The sequence below is a fragment of the Stegostoma tigrinum genome, chromosome 3 (genome assembly GCF_030684315.1).
Source record: "Stegostoma tigrinum isolate sSteTig4 chromosome 3, sSteTig4.hap1, whole genome shotgun sequence".
Classification (NCBI taxonomy): domain Eukaryota; kingdom Metazoa; phylum Chordata; class Chondrichthyes; order Orectolobiformes; family Stegostomatidae; genus Stegostoma; species Stegostoma tigrinum.
In genome coordinates this window covers 59,121,084-59,147,465 of record NC_081356.1, presented here as the reverse complement: position 1 = coordinate 59,147,465, position 26,382 = coordinate 59,121,084, and the positions used below count along the sequence as shown (strand labels likewise).

At 39.8% G+C, this 26,382-nt stretch overlaps 1 protein-coding gene across 1 annotated transcript in view; it reads right to left on the bottom strand.

Moving 5' to 3' along the window:
• agtpbp1 (ATP/GTP binding carboxypeptidase 1) overlaps positions 1-26,382 on the bottom strand; it is a 289,350-nt gene that overhangs the window by 49,840 nt on the left and 213,128 nt on the right. The window contains exons 21-23 of the mRNA XM_059644629.1: positions 24,342-24,495; positions 17,609-17,789; positions 16,174-16,303 (exon numbers count right to left, since the gene is read on the bottom strand). Of these exons, the coding sequence (XP_059500612.1) occupies positions 16,174-16,303; positions 17,609-17,789; positions 24,342-24,495 (465 nt within the window). The remainder of the gene's footprint in view (positions 1-16,173; positions 16,304-17,608; positions 17,790-24,341; positions 24,496-26,382) is intronic.

The following is a 26,382-nucleotide window of genomic DNA, read 5'->3' as shown; positions in this document are numbered from 1 at the left end:
TGGCCAGCCAGCAATGCCCAAATTGCAATAATGAATTGAAAAAAAGGTTAATGAATGTCATCCTTTATTATGACAGGAGCTGAATGTAAAAGTAGATGTTATGCTTCAATTGTAAGGGTATTTGTGAAACCGCAACTTGAATAGTTTTCCTTGTTTAAAGACAGATGTAAATACATTGGAGGCTGTTCAGTTGGCTGATACCTGGAATGACTGGGTTGTTTCATCACGATACAATAAACAGGCTGGGCTTGTTTCTATTGGAGTTTAGAAGAACGAAGGATGACTTGATTGAATTGCATAAAATCCTGAATGGTCCTGATAAGTTGGACGTACAAAGGATATTTCCTGTTGTAGGTCAGTCCAAACTAAGGGCCACAATTTTAAAATGAACAATTGTTCTTTCAGAATTGATGAGGATACCCAACCAATTGGGTCAGAAGATGCCTATTACATGAATGGCACCAGAAAGATATGACATGTTCCAACAAAATCATCACTCTACCTTACATCAAGAACACCTTCGAACTGACCACAAGACTCCTACAGCCATTGGCCATCAGAGTACACATCAACCCTATGACAACTGCTAACCCGAACCAATGACCCGTTACCCACTATGGGCAGGGCCAAGTTATATACACGATCCCCTGGAAAGACTGCAACAAACATTGCATTGGTCAGTGAGAAAGAAAATTAGCCACAACAGTATACGAACATCAAGTGGCAACAAAAAGACATGACCAATATTTACTCATTTCCACTCACATGGATAAGGAAAACCATCTTATTGCCACTGGGGAGGCAATGGCCTATTGGTATTATCGTTGGATTGTTAATCCAGAGACCCAGATAATGTTCTGGGGACTCAGGTTTGAATCCCACCACGGCAGATGGTGGAATTTGAATTCAATAAATATCTGGAATTAAGAACCGAATGATGACCATGAATCCATTGTCGAATGAAACCAGTTTGACTGCAAGAACACCAGGATCCTGGGACAGGCCAAGCAGAGACAAGCACAGGAATTCCTAGAAGCCTGGTTCTCCACTAAGAAGGCCATCAACAAACACAGAGCTCGACCCCATATACACTCCATTGTGAACAAAAACCAGAAGTGAGGTAATCCAGCTCAATGGACACCAGACTTTAAATAACAGGCAGGAAAACACAGCAGTGCTTCACTGGAGGCTGCACTGCTGATGCTACCCAGCATGGTAATGAAATGCTCGTGGAACAACAAACGAGCTCGGCGAGCCAACCAGCCACAAACACTGTGGGTCCTGCAACATTCTGGCAATAGTATTGAAAACTTGTGCTTCAGAATGTATTGCTCCTGTAGCTAAGTTGTTCCAATACAGTTATTATCTTAACATCATGGAGACGTATTCAATTAAATATTCAAGATGGATTTTACATTTAGTTAGCACAGATGTCACATTCTGGCGCAGATACAAAATCATAAAATGTTCAGTAATTCTGAGGTGCAGCTTGAACCTGATGAGTACATTTTGATCTGCGTAATTCCCTCATGAGACAATTAAACTCTCAGTCATCATATGCAGTATTGTTAGCAGTTGGGCACTGGAACTGGAGTAGAACAAGCCACAAAATCGATCACTTTTGTGGCTGCATACTTTATACATTAAAATGTTTCATGGCAGAAGTAATTTATCACCCAATATATCTTGACTAAATGTGGAAATAACCTTTCCAATGTTACAATCTACTGATTTTAATATAATCAAAAACTAATGGGACATAAGTGTGGCATCCAACATAAATATGCCCATTCCTATTTGAACTCATCAGATTAATATCAAGACTCCAGTTAACTCCTTGTGACAATTTATTATACCTGCAATAACAAATATTTTACTTTGAAAGGGTGATACTATAATATAAAAATGCTGTGAAATTTGAAACAAACTGGAAACAGTGAGTAAGACAAGACAGCATCTGTGAATAAAGTAACAAAATAGCAATTTGGTTTTGACCATCAACAGGACCAGCATACATTAATAAAGGACCATATCTGAAATGCCAACTTGTCACTTTCCTCCATGAAAATGGTATCTAATTTGTTGCCTGCAGTTGTCTCTGTTTTTATTATTGTAGTCCAAGTAAAGCTCCTGATTACCACATACGACCCTTCCTCGGCTGATGAATCAGTACTCCTCCATTTTGAGCAACACTTGGAGGAAGCACTGATGTGGCAAAGGTGCAAAACGTATCGTAGTTTGGGGATTTCAATGATGACACCAAGAGTTCCTCAGCAACAGCGCTACTGATCGAGGTGCTCAGGTCCTAGAGGAGATCGTTGCTAGATTGGGTCTGCGGCAGGTGGTAAAGGAACAACATACTTGACCTCATCTGCAGATGGAGCTGTCCATGACAGTATCAGTAAAAGTGACCACTGGACAGTCCTTGTGGAGGCGAAGTCCTGCCTTCACATTGAGAATACCCTCCAACATGTTATGTGGCACTATCACTGTGCTAAATAGGACAGACTTCTCACAGATCCACCAACTCAGGGCTGGGCATTCATGAGGCGTTGTGGACAATCAACAGCAGAACTGTACTCCAGCATAATCTGCAACCACATGGCCTCGTGTATCTAACATTAATCATTGCCATCAAGCCAGGGGATCAACCCCGGTTCAATCAACAGTGCGGAAGGCATACCAGACGCAACACAGACACACCTAAAAGTGCAGTATTAACCTGGTGAAGCTACCAAATAGGACTACCTGCATGCCAAACAGCATAAGCAGCAAAAGTGATAGGGCTAGCGATCCCACAGCCAATGATCAGATCTAAGCTCTGAAGTCCTACTATATCCAGTTGTGAAAGGTGGCGGACAATTAAAGAACTTAGTGGAGGTGGAGGAGGCTGCACAAATAGCCACAACCCCAATGACAGAAGTGTCCAACACATCAGTGATAAAAATATGGCTGATGCATTTGCAGCAATCTTCAGTTTGAATTGCCATGTGGACGATCCATTTCAGACTCCTCCAGAGATCTCCAGCAATACAGATACCTTTCTTCAGCTTATTTTGATTCAGGGCTGGAGGCACTGGACACTGCAAACACTATGGGCCCTGCAACAATCTGGCAATAACACCGAAAACTTGTGCTTCAGAAAGTATTGCTCCCCTAGCCAAGTTGTTCCAATACAGTTACAACACAAGCATCAGCTCAAAACGGTGGAAAATTGCCTACATATGTCTTGTACACAAAGCAGGACAAATCCAACAAGGCCAATTACCAGCCCATCAGTCTACTCTCAATCATCAGTAAAGTGATGGAAGGTGTCATCAACAGTGCTATCAAGCAGCACCTGATCAGCGACAACCTGCTCAGTGATGCCCAGCTTGGGTCCCGCCAGGGCCTCTCAGCTCCTGGCCTCATTACAGCTTTGGTTCAGACATTGGTGAAAGAGCTGAATTCCAGAGGTGAAGTGAGAGAGAAAGCCCTTGACATCAAGGACACATGTGGCCAAGTGTGGAAGCAAGGAGCCCTAGCAAAACTGGAATCAATGGGTATTGGAGGGCAAGCTCCGCTAGTTGGAGTCATACCTGGCACAGAGGAAGATGGTTGTGTTGCTGGAGGTCAGTCATCTCAGCTCCAGGACATTACTGCAGTGTTCTAGGCCCAGCTACCTTCAGCTGCTTCATCAATGACTTTCCTCTATCACAAAGTCAGAAGTGGGGATGTTTGCACAATGTTCAGCACCATTAATCACTCCTCAGATACTGAAGAAGTCCATATGCAAAGGCAACAAGACCTGGACAATATCTGGGTTTAGGCTGACAAGTGGTAAGTAACATACACACTACACAATTTCAATGACCATCTCTAATAAGAGATAAACCAACCATTGCCCATTGACATTCAGTGGTGTTAACATCACTGAATCCCCCTCTATCAACATTCATGCGTTTACCATTGACCAGAAACTCAACTAGACTCACCACCTGAACACAATGGACACAAGAGCAGTCAGAAGTAGGAGTACTGCAGTGAATAACGCACTTCCTGACTCCCCAGAGCCATCATTTCAGAAGACACAAGCCAGGAACACCCCCCTACTTGCCTGGATGGGTGCAGCTCCAAAAACACTCAAGAAGCTTAACACCATCCAGGTCAAAGCAACACACTTAATTAGTACCACTTCGACAAACATCTACTCTCTCCACTACTAACACTCAGTAGCAGCATTGTGTACTATCTAGATGCACTGCAGAAAAAAAATCACCATAGATCCTTAGATAGCACCTTTGAAACACATGACCACCAACATCTAGAAGAACAAGGACAGCAGATACTTGTGAACACCATCACCTGCAAGTTTCCCTCCAAGCCACTCACCATCCTGACTTGGAAATGTATCACCTTTCCTTCACTGCAGCTGGGTCATAATTCTGGAATTCCCTCCCCAGGGGGATTGTAGGTCAAACTATAGCACGGGTACTGCAGCAGTTCAAAAAGGCAGCTCACCAGCACTTTCTAAATGACAACAGGCAGGCAATAAATGCTGGCTAGCCAATGAAGCCCAATAAGTGAATTTTAAAAAAAAAGGTACTTTTTACTATTTTGGATCAGAGAATAACATTCTATTTGCTTCATGACACTACCCAGTTGCCTAGCCTTCAAATCCAGAACTCCAACTATCCCTTACTTTCTTGCCTTCCACTTAATCCATTTTTTAATAAATATTTGTCTCTGATCTATCCTGTTCCTGGCATTTGTTCCCCAACTTCATTGTAGTCCAGCCAAAAGCTTAATTTATTTTGTCCACTGAGCAGATTGTCCACAGACCTTAATAGAAGAAGGTTTATCAAGCAGGTAAAGTCATAAAAACAAGAGGAGGAATATTGCAGATACTGAAAATCAAAACTTCCCAGGATTCAAGTTGGCATTCAAGTTGGGCAACCCTGATCGAAACAGGAAAACCAGGCAGACCTGCAAAGCCATCAGAGACACCAATAGGCAATACAAAACTGAGCTTAAGACCCAGACTATCCAGATGGACCCCTGTCATTTGTGGCATGGCTTACACGACATAATGGGCTACAAAGCAAAGTCAAACAGAATCACAGGCACTAGTACATCCTGAGTGATTGAGCTCAATGCATTCTACACTCACTTTGAACAGAGGGCAATGTAACAACATAACCTGTCCCAATAGCCTCAGATACACCTGTACCCTTGGTCACTCCTGCAGATGTCATATCAGCCTTCTTAAGGGTGTACCCATGGAAAGTAACCAGCCCGGATGGAGTGCCTAACTGTGCACTCAGATCCTGCGTGGACCATCGGGCAGGAGTATTTGCAGACCTTGTCAATCTCTCTATTCTGATCTGAAGTCTCCAACTGCTTCGTGAAGACTACCATCATCCCAGTGAAGAAAAATCATGCAGCATGCCTCAATGACTACTGCCTGGTGGGTTTTGACATCCGTAATTATGAAGTGCTTTGAGATATTGGATATGGCTCATAGCAGTTCCAGCCTCCCAGACTGCCTTGACTCCTTGCAACTTTCCTACTGACACAACGGGTCCACAGCAGACACCATCTCTCTGGCCCTACGCTCATCCCTGGAACACCTGGACAACAGAATATTAACATCAGGCTCCTACTTATTGACTACAACTTCATCTGCCTTCAACACCATAATCCCAAACAAACTCATCTCCAAATTTCAGGATCTAGGTCTCCTTCTGTAACTGAATTCTCCACTTCCTGACCAACAGACAGCAGTTATCAAGGATAGGCAACACCACCTCCACAATAATCCACAACACTTCCTCTATGATAATTCTCAACACAAGGCTGCATACTCAGTTTCCTACTACACTGCTTATACACTCATGACTGCATGGCCAAATTGCCCCCCAACTCCATTCACAAATTCGCTGATGACATCACCATTGTAGGTCAGATCTCAACAACAACAAGATAGAACACAGGAAAAAGATTGACAGCTTAGCAGCGTGGTATAAGATGACAATCTTTCCATCAACATCAACAAAACAAAGAAGTAGTCATTGACTTCAGGAAGCAGAATGGAAGGCATGCCCCTTACTATAACAATGGTGCTGAGGTGGAGATGATCGAGAATTTTGAAGATCACCAACAATCTGTTGAGACTACAGTCAAGAAAGCACAGCACCACCTCTACCTCCTAAGGAGCTAAGGAATATTGGTATGTTCACAAAGACTCTTACAAACTTTTATAGATGCACCATAGAAAGCATTCTATCCAGATGCATCACAGCATGGTGTGGCAATTTCTTTTCCCAAGACTGAAAGACACTACAGAGAGTTGCGAACGCAGCCCAGTCCATCACGCAAACCAGACTCCCGTCCATTAACTCCATCTATACTTTGCACTGCATCAGGAGAGCAACCAACATAATCAGAGACACCTCCCACTCTGGTTATACTCTCCTCCACCCTCTTCCATTGGACAGAAGATGTAGAAGTTTGAAGATACATACACACAGATTCAAGAAAAGTTCCTTCCCTGCTGTTATCAGACAGAAACTCTCAAATGTTAATGCTGATCTCTCTCTGCACCTTCTCAGCGCTGTAACACTGTACCCTACACAATGTTCTGTTACCGTTATGCATTTGTATAGTACGATCTGTAAAGCACATAAGACAACACTTTTCACTCGATACACGTGATAGTGATAAATCAAATCAAATTATCATTGAACAGAAACTGAACTGGACCAGCAATACACAGGGACTGTCAAAGCTGGTCAGATGCTCAGAACTCTGTAGCCAATAGCTTCCCACTTCTCTGGATGAATGTAGCTCCAACAATACTTAAGACGCTCAACACCATCCCTTAAGACGCTCAACACCATCCCTGAAAATGTAGTCTACTTGATTTGCTCTCCACCCACCATCAAAAGCAGTAACAGGCTGTTGAGTTGGATGATCAGCCATGGTCATAATGAATGGCAGAGCACGCTTAACAGACTAACTCCTGCTCTACTTTCTATGTTTTCCATGTTTACCATTCATCCCCTTCACCACTAACACACCATAGCAACAGGGTAGCTCAGTGGTTAGCACTGCTGCTTCAGTGGCAGTGACCAGGGTATGATTCCACCTTCAGGTGACAGCCTGTGTGCGGTCTGCACATTCCCCCCATGTCTGCGTGGGTTTCCTCCGGGTTCTCCAGTTTCCTCCCATAGTCCAAAGATGTGCAGATTAGGTGAGTTGGCCATGTTAAATTGCCCTTAGTGACCAGGGATGTGCAGGCTGGGTGAATTAGCCATGGGAAATGCAGGGTTACAGGGAAAGGGCAGTGGGGAGTGAGTCTGGATGGGATGCTCTTCGGAGGGTTGATATGGATTTGAATGGTCAAATGACCTGCTTCTAAACTATGATTCTATGATCTACAAAATGCACTGCAGCAACTCAACATTAAGGCTTAACATTAAGAAATATAAAGTAGGGGTAAACCATTTGGTTCTTCGAGCTTGCTCCGTCATTGTATGTGATCATGGCTGATCATTCAACTTAGTACCCTGCTTCCACATTTCGCTCTACACCCTTTGATTCCTTTAGCCCCAATAATTACACCTAACTTCTTTGATGTACACTTCCAACCCCATAATGTTACCACATAGAAGGGCAACAGTACATGCATGGCAACACCACCACATGCAAGGTCCTTTCTATGCCATTCACCATTGTGGCTTGGAACTATATTACTATTCCTTTAATGTTACTGGGTAAAAATGTAGAATTCTTTCATTAACAACACTGATCATACCTCTACCAGATGAGCTGCTGCAGTCAGTCAAAGTGTTGGTACCTTCATTTTCTGAAAAGCAATCAGTAATACTCGTGCTAGTACAGAATTTTTTAAAAAAACGGCAATGATATCAGAAAGAAAAACGGATTCAGATATTATGGGACTGTCATTTTGGACAGAGACAAATTTAGCAAATCTATTAGAAACATAATAAAATCAAACAGCTAGTACCATTATCACATTCCAGATACCTCTTTGTTACAGATATAAATTACCCTTAAAACAATGTGCATTCAAGCTACAGCCTTTAATTCGAAAGCATTAACAATTTTTTTTATTCATTAATGGGATGTGGGCATTGCTGGCTAGGCAGCATTTATTGCCCATCCCTAGTTACTCAGAGGGCTGTCCAGAATAACAACATTGCTGTGGGTGTGGAGTCAAAAGAAGGCCAGACAGGTTGAGGATGACAGTTTCCTTCCCTATTGGACATTAGTAAATCAGATCAACAATTGACAATGGATTCACAATCATCATTAGATTCTTAATTCCAGATATTTTATTGAATTCAAATTCCACCATCTGCTGTGCAGGATTTGAACTCAGGTGCCTGGGATGTTATCTGGGTCTCTGGATTAACACAGTCTAGCGATCTTGGCACTAGGCCTTTCCTTCCCTGGCAATCCAACATTAATTAAACAAACTGACCATTATACTCTCTGATGTAACCTTATAACGCCACCTAGCATTCTCTCTAAACTGCATGTGTGCACAACCGCTCTGACATACCGCACAAAGTAACTGGTGTCAGCACGCAGATTGCGGCGTTGATTTCAAGTTCCGGAAGATGCTACTGAGCACAGGCTTTAGAGGCAACTGAAAAGAAAATTAGAGGAAACACTAACTCCAAAGCTGTCTTAGGCTACTACTGTACATAACATTGCAAAATACTCTGATGTTTGAAAAACTGCATCATCCAACTTCGCTCAAGTAACAGTACAAAAAATCTGCTTATGCATCTGTCCATTGTGTTGTGTTTTTGTCAAATCCTGGTTCTTTCTCAAGTGTCTCAGATGTGAACCATGAACCATCCACTATGGAGGATCTTTAGAGCAGGCTCACCACCGCCTTTTTCGTGGATGTCATCTTCAAATAACTTTTTGGTGAGGTGTAACCCAGACAAAAAAATTCCAATGAGCCCTTTATGAAGGGAGGGCTGTAACTTAATTAATTAAATATAAGTAATCCTGCTGGAAGATAACAAGTATTCAAAATCAACGCTCTAATCTCTCTTCTGAGACTGTCTACGATTACCAATGAATTAATGGCCACTCTGTCTAAAAAAGAAAAACTGTCAGATGTCAAACCAGCATTTGGTGACCTTTTCTAGTCTTCACTTCCTTGGGCTATCTGGAGAGAGGTTTGTATGTATTAACTTCTAAATCAGAAGTGGGAATTATAGTACAAAGGCTTACTCTTAAATTTACTTTTAATATCTATAGAATCTCCATGTATATTATCAAGTTTACATATGATGCTCAATGAACCCTATATTTTGTTGCCATAATGTTTGGTACAGCCATTAAATCAACTTGAACACTAAAGCTTCTGAAACAAACATTTTATAATGGCATTTCCCCACTAAAATCTGTCAATGTTGATGATCTAAAGTAACAATCAAAATGTTTCTGGGAAAAAAAACAATCTGCCATGATAGCAAGATGTCTAGTATTTCCGTTGTACAAATCTTTCTCTTTCAATCTTCCTACTTGTCTTTGAGTTTTACTTAGATTGCTGTTGAATTCTGGCCTTTGCAATTTATGGTTCTCAGCTCAGTGACAGGTGCCTCCTGGCCAGGTGACACAGGAAGATTCATATACTATACTGGCAGACGCGAAAGAAAATGCTACTGTCAGTAATATCCACAATTCAGAGCAGTGCCAGCAAGTCAACCCAGTGAATAAAGTTGAACAAGAGAAAAAACAGGAAGAGGATAATTGTGCAGCTAACAAATAGGAAGGTCCATGTGACACTGTGGATGTTTAAGAGCATACATTTTTCTATTTCTGATTCTGCCCATTGTAACGAGAATAGAATATATTTGTTCAAAGGTGATTTTGCATCATATGCTACAAACTCAAAAATATTTGTCTCAGGAACTGAGTTACTTTAAAGATTAATGCAAATAAAACGAGACTGATTTATGCAGTTTCCAGTTTCCTGCCACTTCAGCACCCTACTGTGTTTCCTGGCTGACATCTCTTCTCACGCTTGCTCCAGTGCTCCAGCAAGGCTTGGCGCAACCTGGAAGAACAGTATTTCATTTCTCGCTCAGAGACCCAGCAGCCTTCAGGGCTCAATATCATTTTCATTGATTTCAGAGCCTAAACACCTTTTTCCTGTGACCTTTACCGACTCCCCACATGCCTGGTCTTGTCATGACTGAGGCTGCCTTCAGCGCAGCCAACCTATTTTCACCTACTTATGGTCCCCGTTGTCAGCTTTTCTTTCTCTCTGGTTTACCATTTAGTCAAGCTTTTGACTGTCTGTCTTTTTGTCTCCCTCTCTCTCTCTGCATTCTATCCCCATCTATCCGTTTACTGCTTGCCCAAAAAACCTATCATCAGGATGCATACTACCTGTTCCCACCTAATAATAGTTCTGGAAAAGAGTCACTGGACTTGAAATGTTAACTCTGCTTTCTCTATGCAGACACTGCCAGAACTGCTGAATTTCTCCAGGTATTTCTGTATTTGCTTCAACTTATTCACTATTAGGTTTTTGAACATGGTTGCATGGTTGGATTAAATCACCTTATCATGCAATGAATTGGAGAAATGAGGGCCAGAGAAAGAGAGGGTGATACAAAATAGAAGTAGATTGGATGGAAAAGTATATTAGCTCAAGATGAAACAAAGAGTTCAATCAACAATTGTAATTATTAGTTACTATGAGCTTTACTTTCAAAGGAGTGAATAATGCTGTAGTTTAAAATTTAAAACTTCATAAGAATAATTTTGTAGTATCACAATATGGTTTATAATCGAAATTACTAATATATATATAATCAATTAAGAGAATAGTCAGCAGGAAAAAAGATCGCTTTGAATTTAATTATCTGCCATGCATCAATATATTTTAGAATGTCATTGATACAACTTAGATTTTCAGCACTCATTACGTTGAAAGTTTTACTAGTTATCTCCTGAGAAGACTGAACGCTCTTGTAGCTTTCAACGTTGAACATTTCTCTGCAAAGTATCAACAAATACGCTTGAAGGCTTTAATGCTAATTACACAATAGAGTTAAAACGTTATAAAGCCATATTAATTTAATTTACATATTATTGAACACTCAAGCACTGCAATTGCTCCACAATCATGCTAAAATTTCTTTCCATTTAATTAAACACATAAAAAGGAGATTTGGGGAAAACATCATGGAGAAGCAGATGATAAAAACCATCAGGAGTCAACTTTCAGCCTTTAAACTACAAAAACATCACCAATTGCAAGGAGCTCTTCCTAAAAAAAAAGCAGGAAAATATCCTTTGGAATGACCAAAACTAAAATCTGACAAGTTGGTGCAGTGTGGATATTTTTGGCAGTAGTTTCAACCTAATATTAACAATCAGCATCTTAAATCTGTTTTGCCATCCACTGAAGACTGCTGAAGAATAATTGATCTATATAAATAACACTAAAGGTTAGTCTTACATCCTCTTGATAAAATACACTCCAAAAAGAAACTGATCCCACTTCAACAATAACAAGTTATATTTATAAGACACTTCTAAAATAAGGAAGAGTATCAAGCCACTTCACAGGAGCCCTACAAAACAAAGTATGACATTGAGCTACATAAGGTGAAATTAGCAAAGTGATGTAGAAAAGCAGCAAAGTGTAGAGAAGGAATTCCAAAGCTTGGTGCCTTAGTATATGAAGGCACAGGGCATCAGTGGTGGAACCATTGTTATTGGAAATTAACTACTTGTATCTGTATAAGCACCTCTAACATATAATGTCCTGATTATGCCATGTCAAAAGAGGAGCAATTAAGAAAGGATAAAGAATTAAGTTTTAAGGAGGATTCTAGAAGCAGAACTGAAAAATTTATGGTGGAAATTTCAGAGCTTAGAGCTTAAGTATCTGAAATCAGTGGCAGTGGCAGAGTAGTGGAGGAGGACTTTATTTCTGCACTGAGATACTTTATTATCTGGCCATTGAAAAATATGGATGTTCTCCTTTATAGCTAACTGCACAAATGAGCTAATGACCACAGGCGCAGTAACTTCCAAGTTCATTAACAGTAATTAAAGGTATATTGTACTTTTTAGACCTTACTCTTAAATCACGAGAACCCAATTTCGACGTTCTGTACAAACAATTATATAATGCACTACACAATGCAAGCAGTCACCTCAGATTTCAATTGAAATAACTGTGCATTAAAATTGGCTGAGCTACAAAAATGAGTGCTCTGCACCTTGCCTGTCCCAGTTTCCAATTTTTCGATTCTTACAAGAGGAGATCAGCATTTGATTTTTTTTGCACCTCTGACAATAATTGACATCATTTCAAAAAAAGATCTAGTGATAACATGCCAGCTGCTGGCAATGCTTGACATGTCAGATTTCAGCGTGAAACCTGGTTTGATAGAAAATTTTATTTTTACAGTTGGTTACTGTGGTGGTCTGTCACCAAATATATTCACAGAAGAGTGACAAAATTTATGACACATAAAAGGCAACAAGAAAAGCTATATAAAAGACAATTTGAAAAGATCTTACCATAAACAGCAACAATAAAAAAAAGACTCTTTTTCCAGTAAGATCATTTACAATCAGTGAACTATCACTCCAATCTTTACTCTTTAATTTCTTACTCAATTCTCGAGGTCACAAACATTTTCTTCAGGTAACTTTCAGAATATTCGCTAGATATGATTCTCTCCATCTCCGGCAGAGACACAGGCTAATTCACTGATGCTTCTCACCAAACTTCTACTTTAACTACTTTTAGGTTGCTACATAGTAGGATCACTGGTGTGGATCTTCTATTTTGAGCTGAATCTGCTTTTGTCATCTTGTTCCTCTTCGTCTGTGTCATAAAAGCTCCACTTAGTAAACACTTCAGCAGTTACCAGGTAGTGTGTCTAATCATTTAGCATAAGTCACATGATTTCAAGGGGATATTGTTGACTCACTGCGAAAAGAAATCAGTTTTTCGCCCTTAAGAAATAACAAGTCTCCTTCACAGAAGTGAAAATCAAAAACCACTAACTTCTACTTTAGAACTCAAGTTCTCAAACAATATATCAGAAACCTTCATCACAGCAGCGACAAAATATCGGATATACCATCTTCCTGATGTATATACTGATTTAGTTAAGCAACTGTGAACACATAGGTTTCTTCATCTGACTGTATGGAGTCAGACAAACAATCTTTCCTAGGAATTAACAAACTAATCAAGACTGAAGATATCATTTAGAAATTTCATTCCAGATCCTCTAAATGCAACCATGCATCTAGCATTTCTCTAATGCTCTTTCAATCCACTGTGAGCATTGCCATGGAAGTCTATATCTATGGAGCATATCTCAAACACCTTTGGCAAGAATCTCAGTTCATGCAAGTAAGCTAAGGACTGCATTGAAGCTAAAGGTATGTGCAACAATGTTTACAGTATTTAATTTTGTATAAAGAGGGTCATTTAGGTTATCTAATCAGTCAGAGCAATCAGTGGGAGGAAGAATAAGAAAGGAGGTAGCCTAGCCATTTCTCTTCCATGCAGCTTTCTATGAATAACTAATGTGAATGCACATTTTTCACCCCATCTTGAAAGCATCAGCTTGATTGCAAAACAAAAATTAAAGGTATAATAAAATAATATTTCAAAGTAAATTTTAGAAAAATCATGGTATGCTGCATACAAAGATAACTACGTCACCCTTACTATCTACCCGCTTAGCATAGTGCTTCTACAGACAACCATCCCTGTAGCTGTAACACATCTGGTGAAATGCAGGCAACCTTTAGTCAAGAAGACTGCAATGACACGGAAGGACCACCTCTAAGCTCTGAGCCCACAAAAGAGGCTACTGATTGTATCATTTTGCACAGGCTCACTGATTTGACAGGCGACAGTCAGAGGTGGAATGATGGATATTGTCTTCCCAAGAGATGAAAGAATATCATTTATATTTACCAAAATCTTTTTTGATATGATATGAAGATAGGTAACAAAAGCAAATGATAAAGAAGATATAAAGGGTCTGCAAAGGGATACGGATTGGTTCGGAGAAGGACAAAGGTTGGGTAAGTGCAGCATAATGTGGGAAAATGAGAGGCTGTCCATTTTGGCGGGAAGACTCTAACAAAGCTTTAACTCGAACAGAGCTCTAACTCTAAAGTACCTCTGACCCTTATGTAGTTCGTCCCTAACAGAGGTCTGAGCTCCCTCAGTCCTCATCCTAAAGTATCTTTGGCTTGAAGGCACCCTAACAATGCTGTAACTCTTACACAGCTATGAAATCGAGGTGCCAGTGTTGGACTGGGGTGGACAAAGTTAGAAGTCACATGATACCAGGTTATAGCCCAACAGCTTCATTTGAAATCACAAGCTTTCGGACTGCTGCTCCTTCATCAGGCGAATTCTTCGACTTTCACCTAATAAAGCAGCGGCACTTCAAAAGCTTGCGATTTCAAATGAACCTAATGGACTATAATCTGGAGTTTTACACAGCTGCCTGCTGTTTGAATATAATGCAAGCCCCAGTATGGCTATCAAGAGATACAGGCTCCTTAAAATTGGAGTTGGGCTTCCCAGTGCTGTATGGACCAGTAGCATGCCTGTATCCAGGAATTTGCCACCAGACAAGTGGGTTCAACTGACTGCCATCAGTCTACATCAGATTCATAAGAACATAAGAAATAAGATTTGGAGTAGGTCATCTGATCCCTCGAGCCTAGCAGGCCAAGCAGCGTCTCAGGAGCACAAAAGCTGACGTTTCGGGCCTAGACCCTTCATCAGAGAGCTCTCTGATGAAGGGTCTAGGCCCGAAACGTCAGCTTTTATGCTCCTGAGATGCTGCTTGGCCTGCTGTGCTCATCCAGCTTCACACTTTGTTATCTTGGATTCTCCAGCATCTGCAGTTCCCATTATCGCTGGTCCCTCGAGCCTACTCTGCCATTCAAAAAGATTGTGGCTGATCTTTACATGGACTCAGCTCCACTTACTCACCTGCTCACCATAACCTTTAATTTCTTTACTGTTCAAAAATCTCGGTTTCTAAGGCAAAGAGACATTCAACAAGCAATTCCTTACAACTTCTGAGCCCATTGGTGGGTACAGTGACAATAATTATAAATACTGCAGCCTCTCAACAAGTTCTGAGAGTTAAGTGATGAAGGTAAAAGGAATATGCAAGCATTTAAAAAGATGATATTACGAAAAAATATTTGTCCCAGTGGATGGAAATTTTACTGATTATATGATAAAGTTGAACTGAGACAAAATCTAACATTGGGTTGTAACTGGAGTTAAAGAGCAGTTGCGGTCGTATAGGAATTCTGTGCTCAAGAGCTGTGACAGATTTCCTGAAAACTGTAACATTAAATGAAACAACTTTTAAGTGAAGCATAGTATCCCATAGGAATAAACATGAAAGCTAAAGCTCCTACTGACATGCTTTGCTCGAAAAAAACATTTAGGTTGGAACACTGTACCATAAGTGTGCAATACTGTGTGCTTCTAACTGAAGTAACTTACAAAATAAATCACTAAATATAAAAGAAACAATGTACAGATAATTACTTCAAGCCCTTTCTCAGCAAACAGCAACTTTAAAATATTAAGTCATAGAGTCATAGACATACAGGAAAGAAAAAGGCCCTTCAGTTTGAAATGACATACACTCATAAAAGCATATATTCATAAAGTGACAAATAAGATAAGTGTTAAAATATATAAGTACAATAAAATGTAATTACCATAAAACATTAAAACTAAATTCTCCTGATAAACTTTTAATCAACCAGGCTCCATCTAGTGGCTAGCACTAGGCAGTACAGGCAGAACCACCTGTACTGCACATCTTCTGTCACTGGATGGAGCCAGGATTTCATTCTAAGTCATTCAGTTCAGGAGCCAGCAGAGAAAGACACCCTGAAGACAAAATTAAGAACTTTAAGGGGGTATTGGGTAAGAAAGACTGATGGCAGGAGCAGGATCCAGAGGATGACCAGGGGACTTGAGTTCAGGGAGTGAAAGCATGGAATTGACTAAATTAAAACTCTCAACTAGAAACAAAAAAGGTTATCAGTGTTTTATTAACAACAGTGAAGTGAAGCATTAAGAAAAGCAATTTTTTTTGAGGGGCTTACCGTACTTACCAGAGGACTACGTTGTATACTGGCCAAGTACTGCAGCAAGCCCTTGGTATGGTAAATTGTCGGGTGAAGTTCAGGGTTTGGGGTTAACCACTGCCGATTAAGATCTTCGCCACTTAAAGAGCAGCGGTGACTACAAAGCAGAATATATAGAAAAATGAACTAATTAGGAAGACTTTCAAGCTAATTTTGTTCACAGAAAGCAACATTCCAATTTTAACCTTATACATCCAGTTAATATTCCAAAGACAGACTAAAATGAAACACCCATTCAGTTTTACATGCTACTTTCCTTATTCATGACCAAATGTCTCATTTCACCTGAGATTTTTCTGTTTCTTAAAACTCAAGAATCTTCTCATTTAATGCCACATCATCTCTGGAACTCCACATTCACTGTAACTTTGATGCCTTCATTGCTAATTGTATTAATTAAAGTTAAGAACATACATGTTGTGGGCTGGGCACAGTGATAGTATGCCCACCCCGGGACTGAGAGGCCTAGGTTCAAGTCCCACCTGCCTCAGAAGTGTGCAATAACATCGCCAGGGACCCGGGTTTGATTCAAGCTTTGGGTGACTGTGTGTGTAGTCTGCACATTCTCCCCATGTCTGTATGAGCTTCCACCAAGTCCTTTGGTTTCCTCCCACAATCCAAAGATGTGCAGATTAGGTTGACTGGCTAAATTGCCTGTAGAGTCCAGAGATGAGCAGGCTAGGTGGATTAGCCATGGGAAATGCAGGGTTACATGGATGGGTTGGGAGCCTGCATTTGTTCTTGGGTGAACAGTCAGTGAAAATCTGATAGGTTGAATGGGCTCTTTCTGCACTGTAGGGATTCAATGAAAACATATCTACTGTACAAAATTATGAGGGCAACATGATTTCTTGGCAATATGGTAGATTTAATCAGCGAAGGTCAGACTAGAATTTCCCAGATTTTATTCCTTTCAAATTGGCCTGCATTTTCATTTGTGCTTTTTTTTTGCCTCGACATCAAATAAAATGGTTTTGGGTTGGGTGTTAGTTTATACATTGCAATCCAAAATATATAGCCTATTCATCGCTGTTCACGAATGTACATTTGTACAGTTTTGGGTTTATCAAACGGAAGGAGGCCAGAAAAGTAGCACAAGAAGTGCTTTAACAATTAGAAAATCTAACATATATGACAACTTGTTTCAGTCAAGTGAATAAACCATATTTATCCACCAACTTAAAATTGTTAATTCAAATATGTCAGCATATACGGTGAGTGTTCAGTAGTGAATGTTTGAGTCAATAGCAACAGTTACAGCACAGATGTGCTTTTTCCTATGTTTGTTCATTCTAGAAAATGTTACAAAATCATTTATGATTAGTAACAGAAAAGTAACTATCAATTCTGATGTGTATTTGTATAAATATAAGACAGTTTAGTGTGTACTGAATTGGCTCACCTTCCATTAATTACTCCATCTGGATTCAGCATGGGGATAATTTTGAAAATATAAGAATCCCGCAAATTTTGAGCTGCCAAGCTGTTGCTCAATAAAAATTCCAGAGTTCCCTTCATCACCCAACTGGAATTACTTTCTCCAGGATGGACACGAGATGTTAAGAAAACGTATGGTCGATTTCCTGCAGAAATTATATTTGTAGGAGTTACTTATAGCTTGACATAGTGGGAATCGTATGAGGATAATAAAGACAAAAAAAAGGTAAGATGGGCTATTGCAATTAGCCGCAATGACCTAGGTTATTTAGTGAAATTTAACCAAAATCTCGGCTCGAACTGCCAGCCTAAGGTCTCCATTAAAATTGCAAAAGTGCATAACATAGAAGAAAGGGGTAGCACACACTCTCCGTATCTGCATGGGTTTCCTCTGGGTGCTCCGATTTCCTCTCACAGTCCAAAGAGGTGCAATTGGGTGGATTGGCCGTGCAAAATTGCCCATAGTGTCTAGGGAAGTACAGGTTAAGTGTGTTAGCCATGGGAAATGCAGGGTTACAGGGATAAGGGGGGATGGGCCGAGGTGAGATGCTCTTCGGAGGGTCCTTAAGGACTTGTTGGGCCAAATGGCCTGTTTCCACATGGTCAGGATTCCGAGGAAAGCCATTTGTTCCATTGTTTCAGTGTTAGCTGAGAAAAAACTGTACAGCCAAACCACTTTTTCCAGCTCTTTGCTTGTAGTTTCATCAGCTACAGATTCTTAAATGCAGATATTTTAAAAATTCATTCATGGGATGCTGGTTAGGCCAGCCTTTTATTGCCCTGGAAAAGTTGGTGGTGAGCTGCATTCTTAAACTTCTGTAGTCCTTGGGTATAGGGAGAACTCGCGCAGTGTTTTTTGGAAGTGAGTTTGAGGATTTTGAAGCAGTGAGAGTGAAGGAATAGTCTTATGTTTCCACGTCAGAATGGTGTCTGGCTTGGAGGCAGATGTGCAAATGGTGGTGACCCCATGCATCTGCTGCCCTTCTCCTTCCAGATGGTAGATGTTGCAGGTTTAGATGATGCTGTCAAAGTAGGTTTAGTTAATTAACAGAGTGCATCTTGTAGATAGTATACACTGCTGCCACTGTGCATTAGTCATAAAGGGAGTGCATGTTGAAAGTGGTGGATGGGGTGCCAATTAAATTGTTGCTTTGTCCTGTACAGCGTTCAAGGTTCATGAGTGTTGTTGAAACCATACCAATCCAGGCACTTTTGATTTCTGCCTTGTAGGTGATGAATAGGAGTTAGGAAGACAGGAGATGAGTTATGTGCTTAAATTCCTAGTCTTTGGATGGCTGCTGTATCCACAGTATTTATATGGCTGGTCCAATTTATAAACATAACATAATCCCATTACACATAACCCCAGGATGTTGATAGTGGGGGATACAGCTATGATAATGCCATTGAAAGTCAAGGGAAAATCAGAGATTTTCTATTGCTATCCATGTCTTGCTGCATAATGATATGGATTGCTTCAATATCTGAGATATCGCAAATCGTACTAAATTAAGTACTTCTAAAATGTGATTAAGTTTTCTAGTTCTACCACCCTTTCAGCTGTTCAGTTCTAGACACTTCACCACACCTTTGAAATATTATACAAAATTAATCTTCATCTATTTGTTTTTATTCTTTCATGGGTTGATTAAATTGCTGGCAGGACCCTCATTTGTTACGTATGCCTGATTGTTTGAGAAGATAGTGGTGAGCTACCTTCTTGAACACCTGCAGTCCATGACATGTAGGTACATCCACAGTGCTACTAATTACTTTAGTCTATGCCCAATTATTAAACTCATTGCAAGGAGAAATCAGTCCTTCCTACCACACACAGCCCTGACATTTTCTATATGCATCAATTAAACCTCTCCTCAGATGTAATGTGAGGCTGGATGAACACAGCAGGCCAAGCAGCATCTCAGGAGCACAAAAGCTGACGTTTCGGGCCTAGACCCTTCAAAGGGTCTAGGCCCGAAACGTCAGCTTTTGTGCTCCTGAGATGCTGCTTGGCCTGCTGTGTTCATCCAGCCTCACATTTTATCTTGGAATTCTCCAGCATCTGCAGTTCCCATTATCTCTCTCCTCAGATGTCTTCTGTTCCTAAAGGAAACAAGCCAATCTGTACAGAATTGCCTCGTAGCTAGGATTGAAAATCAAGGCGTAACAGAGAGGGATGAACTTAACATAACTGCTATTGTTACGGTGCTCAAAGTACTCAGGGCTGGATGATTTGCATCCTTGGGTCTCAAAAGAATTGCGTGCATGCACAGGCATTAAATGGATCATTAGATTCTGGAAGAATTCTAATAAATAAGAATTGTAACACCTTTATTCAAGAAAGGAGGAAGGCACAAAGCAGGATATCTGACCAACAGTTTCCTAACATCTGTCATTTGAAGGGTGGTAAACTCCATTATTAAAGGAATTGTAGCAGGATACTTAGAAGATCACAATGAGAGCAGGTAGAGCCATTGTGACTTTGTGAAAGGAAAATGCTATCTATTAAATGAGTTTGGCAAAATAAATGACACTGGATACAGTAGAAACTGTTTAATGCCATGTGCTTGGATTCACAAAAGACATTTGATACAGGCACCACATTGAAGAGTGCTACAAAAGATAAGAGCAGTGTGTAGGACTGATATATTTAAAAGGATACAAGATTGGTTAGCCAATGGGAAGCACAAAGTTGGGACAATAGAACTTTTCAGGTTTGCAAGCAGGAGTAACATAGGAATCAATCAGTGCTGGGGCCTCAACTATTCACAATCTATATCAGTGACTTCGATGAGGCTAGTGAACACATGGGTAATTACAACTGCCAAAGGCAACAAGTTATGTCATATACTAAGTCATCAAGTGGAGGTAGAGTTTAAGTAGGTGGTCAAAAAAATTGGCACAGTATAACCTGGGGTAAATATAAACTTCTCCATTTTGGCAGAAAGAATACAATAGCAACATACTATTTAAATAGAGACAGACTGCAGGTGCTACGGATGGTCCTGGGACATAAACCATAAATTTGGCATACAGATACAGTAACTGATTCAGAGGCCAATGTTGTTTATTGTCGGAGAATGGAGTATAAAAGTCACGAATTTTTGCTATAGCTCTACAAACATTGGTAGACCACACTGGGATACTAAACACAGATTTGAAAAAAATATCTAATTGTGTTGGAGTACATTGTACAGTGGTAATATCACTATCTCTAAGCCAGGAGGGTTAGATTCAAGTCCCACCTGTTCCAGGTGTATGTAATATCATGTATGAATAGGTTGATTCGAGAAAAAAAGATGGTACTCTTGATTTATTCTAGGGATAAACAGCTTATCATACAAAGAGAGATTGAACAGATGAAGCCTATGATTTTGTGGTGGGAAAGTTATGTGTGACAGCACTTCTGTACATAAAAAAAAAGTGAGAGGTTTGGCTCTTGTGGCACGGTGGTAGTGATCCACCTTGAGTCAGGTTATGTCATAACATTTTTGAACAGGTTAATTACCAAAATAAAGACGAATGCGAGGTGAGTTTCTTAAAAATGTGAAAGATCTGGAGGATAGCAAGAGATGGCTCTTCTTGTGGGACAGCCTCATCTAGGATGCAAGGGTACAGAATGAGAGAGCTCCCTGTTAAGACAGTGTTGAGAAGAATTTGTATCTCTCAAAGGATCATCAGAATGTGGAATTCTCTTTCTCACAAGTTGTGGAGGCTAGGTCATTAAATTTACTCCAGGCTGAGCTAGATGGATTTCTAATAAACAAGGGAATCAAAGGTGATAGGATGCAGACAGGAAACTGGAGCTGAGACCATAACTATATTAATCACTGTCTTATACAACAGGCTCCAATGACTAAATGCCCTATTCTTGTTCCTATGTTTTATGTTTCTATATTCTCCAGTCCTGGCGACATTCTTGCCAATATTCTCATCACCCTGTCTAGTATAATCACATCATTCTTATAATGAGGGTGTTCAGAAGTGTGCATACTACTGTAGCTGGGGCCTAATCAAAGCTTTATACAGTTCAAGTGTAAAGTTCTGTTCTTATATTATGTCTGAGCTCTTAAGAGAAGCATTGGACATGATTCTCAACTTCAAAATCTACCTATGCTTCTATTTTCAGCTACCTGTGGATATTGCACCTCAACATTCCTCGGTTCCTCTATACTTCTCAATATCCTACAATTTACTATATATTCCTTGCCTCATTTGTCCTACTCAAATGAGTTCCCTTGCACTTTTCAGAACGAACTCCATTTACCATCTCTATGGTAACCTCACAAGTCGCAAGGATACCTTCTTACAGTCCAGATTTTTTCCTCATAAACACATAACCAATTTGCATATCTTCAGAGAACTTAATAATGCCTGCCCTCAGAACCCTACCAGAAATAATTCTGCATTCAGTAAACATTTGTCGACCGGTTGTTTCCTGTCACTAAGCCAATTTTGGATCAAATCTGCCACTATCCTTCGGACCCCATGGGTTTTTAACTTTCTGAGAAGTCCAGCTATATGGAACCACTTCAAACATCTTACAATCTACACCATTAACCGTGCCTCCTTCGAACCTCTTTAGAAAATTCAACTAAATTAGTCAGCTATGATCATGACACCCTTAATTAACTAATACTTTCTAAATGACAATCAATAGGCTAGCTTGGCTGGTCTATAATTATAGTACACACACTGTATCTTTTTTCAAACAACAGCATGTAACAGTCCTCTGCACTTTTGACACCATACATTTAGCCAGAGGTTTTTGGAAAATAATGGGCAATGCTTCTTCATTTCTTCTTTCGTTTCTCTTCATGTTTTGGGATGTAGTTAATCCAAGCACAGAAAATTATCCACTTTTAGAAATGACCAGCCACTTCATTTTCCTTGATGTTCATCCATCCCATCCAATATTTAGCACTCTACTTTAATTAATTAAGATATCAGTATTGTTCCGTTCTTTTGTGAAGATGGAAACAATGAATTTGTTAAGTGCCACACCCACATTTACTGCTTCCATTGAAACTACTGTTCTAGGAAGATATGAAAACGCTCCGAAAAATCTTTTCACATAACCTCCATTTAGTTAATTTAATCTGTTGGATATGGTTGTTAAGGCAAATATTTGTTTTTTTTTTCACATTTACCAGCTTTTCTTCTACTGTTTAACCAAGCTTTTAGAACAAGTAGAAAACAAAATTCAAATAATACATATTCTGAAATTGCTCCTCACCTTCTCTACATGTATGTTCAGCACTAAACAGATTTTCCATGGATACAAAATTTGTTTCATATTTATAAACAAAGATACGTAGATAGACAAAGTGAGAGCATGGGTCCATTCTCACGCTCCAACGCATGGTGGTTGTAGAGACAAAAATGTTCAAAAAGACAATAAAGATAACGTGGGACATTAGAATTGGAAACTATTCATCTTCATACTTGGTTTAAGTTTAAATCCATTAACTCATGTTAAGACTGATAACTAAAGGCCGATTTTGTCGATAAAGCATGACTCCGTGTGGAACCCAGGCCAGTAAATTCTATGAATCCATTCCTAACCTATGCCAAGTTTGATAATTTCTTGAGAGCCTGTAGAGCTCTTCCAACTGACCTTTATCACTTTAAATGGACAAAAGAAAACATTGGTCTGGAATTTGTAGTTGCAATGACATCAAAAATAGCAATTTTTATCACCACTACATTGTAAAACTGAAAAGTAACATCCACACAATCTATTACAAATATAAATCTTGAATTTGCTGTAATAGGAACTATACAAGTTTGCAGATAGAATCATCAAACATCATAGTTGTGTCAACTATTTAGAAACTATTCTTACTGGAAACACCAATGTCAACACTGAACCTAGTTCAATCAAAATTAATTGAAATTATTGTTAAGCAACTTCTCATTCCCTGAATGGCTAATTTTGCAACAATAGAATCACTTTCCCCCGGAACAGTATTACAAAATTTCAGATTTTCAATAATGTTTTTGTTCAAAACTTCACATTTCTGTTTGAATTCTATTTGTATGTCAACATCTTTATTCCACTTTTTGTACAATGATTTAAATGGGACCTATATTTCCTGCTTTTTATATTTTCTCTGCCATCTATGAGAATTCATCCTTACAATTGATTAGAACAGGTTGAATTTTGATGGCAGCCAAAGATTCTCCTGAGGAAACTGCCAAATTATACAAATAGTGATAGACAGGAAACCTATATTTGTAAATTGCTAAGTCTGTGAAGGGAGCACTGACAAAGTCTACCTTCATCAATGACTGCAAAATCCAGGCCAACAGACAGACTTTCCATAACTGAATACTATGCAATGATCAGTCCTAAAATGTGTGGGTACAAAGTGAGGATTGGGATTCAGCTGCAATATTCTTTTATGAACAAACATGATACCAATTACTGTCTACTAGCACAATAATTTTCTTTTGACTGAAGAGTTGAAGAATGCCTCGGGGTTGTATTTTACGTTTGTTTGGATGACGAAGAGGAAATACGAAGTTTACACTGTTGAAAAATGAAGCTATGTGGAAAGAATAATGAATATACTAGTCCATATGTTGTTTTTAAGGCAATTAATAAACAGTAATTTGGGGTCAGACCTTCAATGCATTCATGGCATCAATAATTAAACTACAGTGCTAAGCTCAGATGAATATGTCAAGGTACTTACTAAACTGGTACAGACTTTCCCAGGACTTGGACTCTGGCATGGAAGTAATGGTCAGTACAGGGCAAGGGTTACCTCCTAAAGTTTCACAGATCGAATCTTGCCGAAAATAAATCTGCTGAGGGTCATGCAGTGTCTCCAGTTTTTGGATGTGCATCTTTATTAAAAAGAAGTAAATAAAATGTTTACAATTCTATTATTCTTGGGCATTATATTTACAACCTTAATTTTACCTTCATATTGTTGTCTTTATACTGATCAAGATTGGAAATTGAGATCTGTGAATACATTTGGAGAATAAAAATTGATCATTCTTTAGCAAAAAGAACCTGAATAGTTTCAGAAGGAGCCATCTGTATGGTAATACATAACTTGAATGTCTTGATCTAAAAAACTATTCTTTGCCTTCTGTAGAAAGATCAACTATAAAAACTACTACTCATTAAAAAGAAAGATGAACTTGCATTTATATTGTGCCTTTCATGCTTACAGTTCATTTTATAAGACCATAAGACCATAAGACATAGAAGTGGAAGTAAGGCCATTTGGCCCATCGAGTCCACTGTGCCATTTAATCACGGCTCCTGGGCATTGCAACTCCACTTACCCGCACTCTCCCCGTAGCCCTTAATTCCCTGCGAGATCAGGAATTTATCAACCTCTGCCTTGAAGACATTCAAAGTCCCGGCCTCCACTGCGCTCAGTGTCAATGAATTCCACAGGCCCACTACTCTCTGGCTGAAGAAATGTCTCCTCATTTCCATTCTAAGTTTATCCCCTCTAATTCTATGGCTGTGCCCACGCGTCCTAGCCCTCCGGCTAACGGAAACAACTTCTCAGCGTCCACACTTTCTAAGCCATGCATTATCTTGTAAGTTTCTATTAGATCTCCCCTCAACCTTCTAAACTCTAATCAATACAATCCCAGGATCCTCAGCCATTCATTCTATGTTAGGCCTACCATTCCAGGGATCATCCGTGTGAATCTCCGCTGGACAGGTTCCAGTGCCATTATGTCCTTCCTGAGGTGTGGGGCCCAAAATTGGACACAGTATTCTAAATGGAGCCTAACTAGAGCTTTATAAAGTCTCAGAAGCACATCACTGCTTTTATATTCCAACCCTCTTGAGATAAATGACAACATTACATTCTCTTTCTTAATCACGGACTCAACCTGCAAGTTAATCTTTAGAGAATCCTGGACCAACACTCCCAGGTCCCTTTGTACTTCGGCTTTATGAATTTTCTCACTGTTCAGAAAATAGTCCGGGCCTGTATTTTCTTTCCAAAGCGCAAGACCTCGCATTTGATCACGTTGAATTTCATCAGCCATTTCCTGGACCACTCTCCTAAACTGTCTAAATCTTTCTGCAGCTTCCCCACCTCCTCAGTACTACCTGCCTGTCCGCTTAACTTTGTATAATTAGCAAACTTCACCAGAGTGCACCCAGTCCCTTCATCCAGATCATTAATATATAAAGTGAACAGCTGCAGCCCATCACTGAACCCTGCAGAACACCACTTGTCATCAGTTGCCATTCCTAAAAACAGCCTTTTATCCCAACTCTCCGCCTTCTGTCAGAAAGACAATCCTCAACTCAAGCCAGTAAGCTTACCTCGAACACCATGGGCTCTCACCTTACTCAGCAGCCTCCCTTGAGGCAACTTATCAAAGGCCTTTTGGAAGTCTAGATAGATAACATCCACTGGGTTTCTCTGGTCTAACCTACTTGTTACCTCTTCGAAGAATTCTAACAGGTTTGTCAGGCACGACTTCCCCTTAGTAAATCCATGCTGACTTGTTCTAATCCAACCCTGCACTTCCAGGAATTTAGAAATCTCATCCTTAACAATGGATTTTTGAATTTTACCAACAACCGAGGTTAGGCTAATTGGTCTATAATTTTCCATCTTTTGTCTTGATCCTTTCTTAAACAAGGGGGTTACAAGAGAGATTTTCCAATCATCTGGGACTTTCCCAGACTCCAGTGACTTTTGAAAGATCACAACCAATGCCTCCGCTATTTCCTCAGCCACCTCCCTC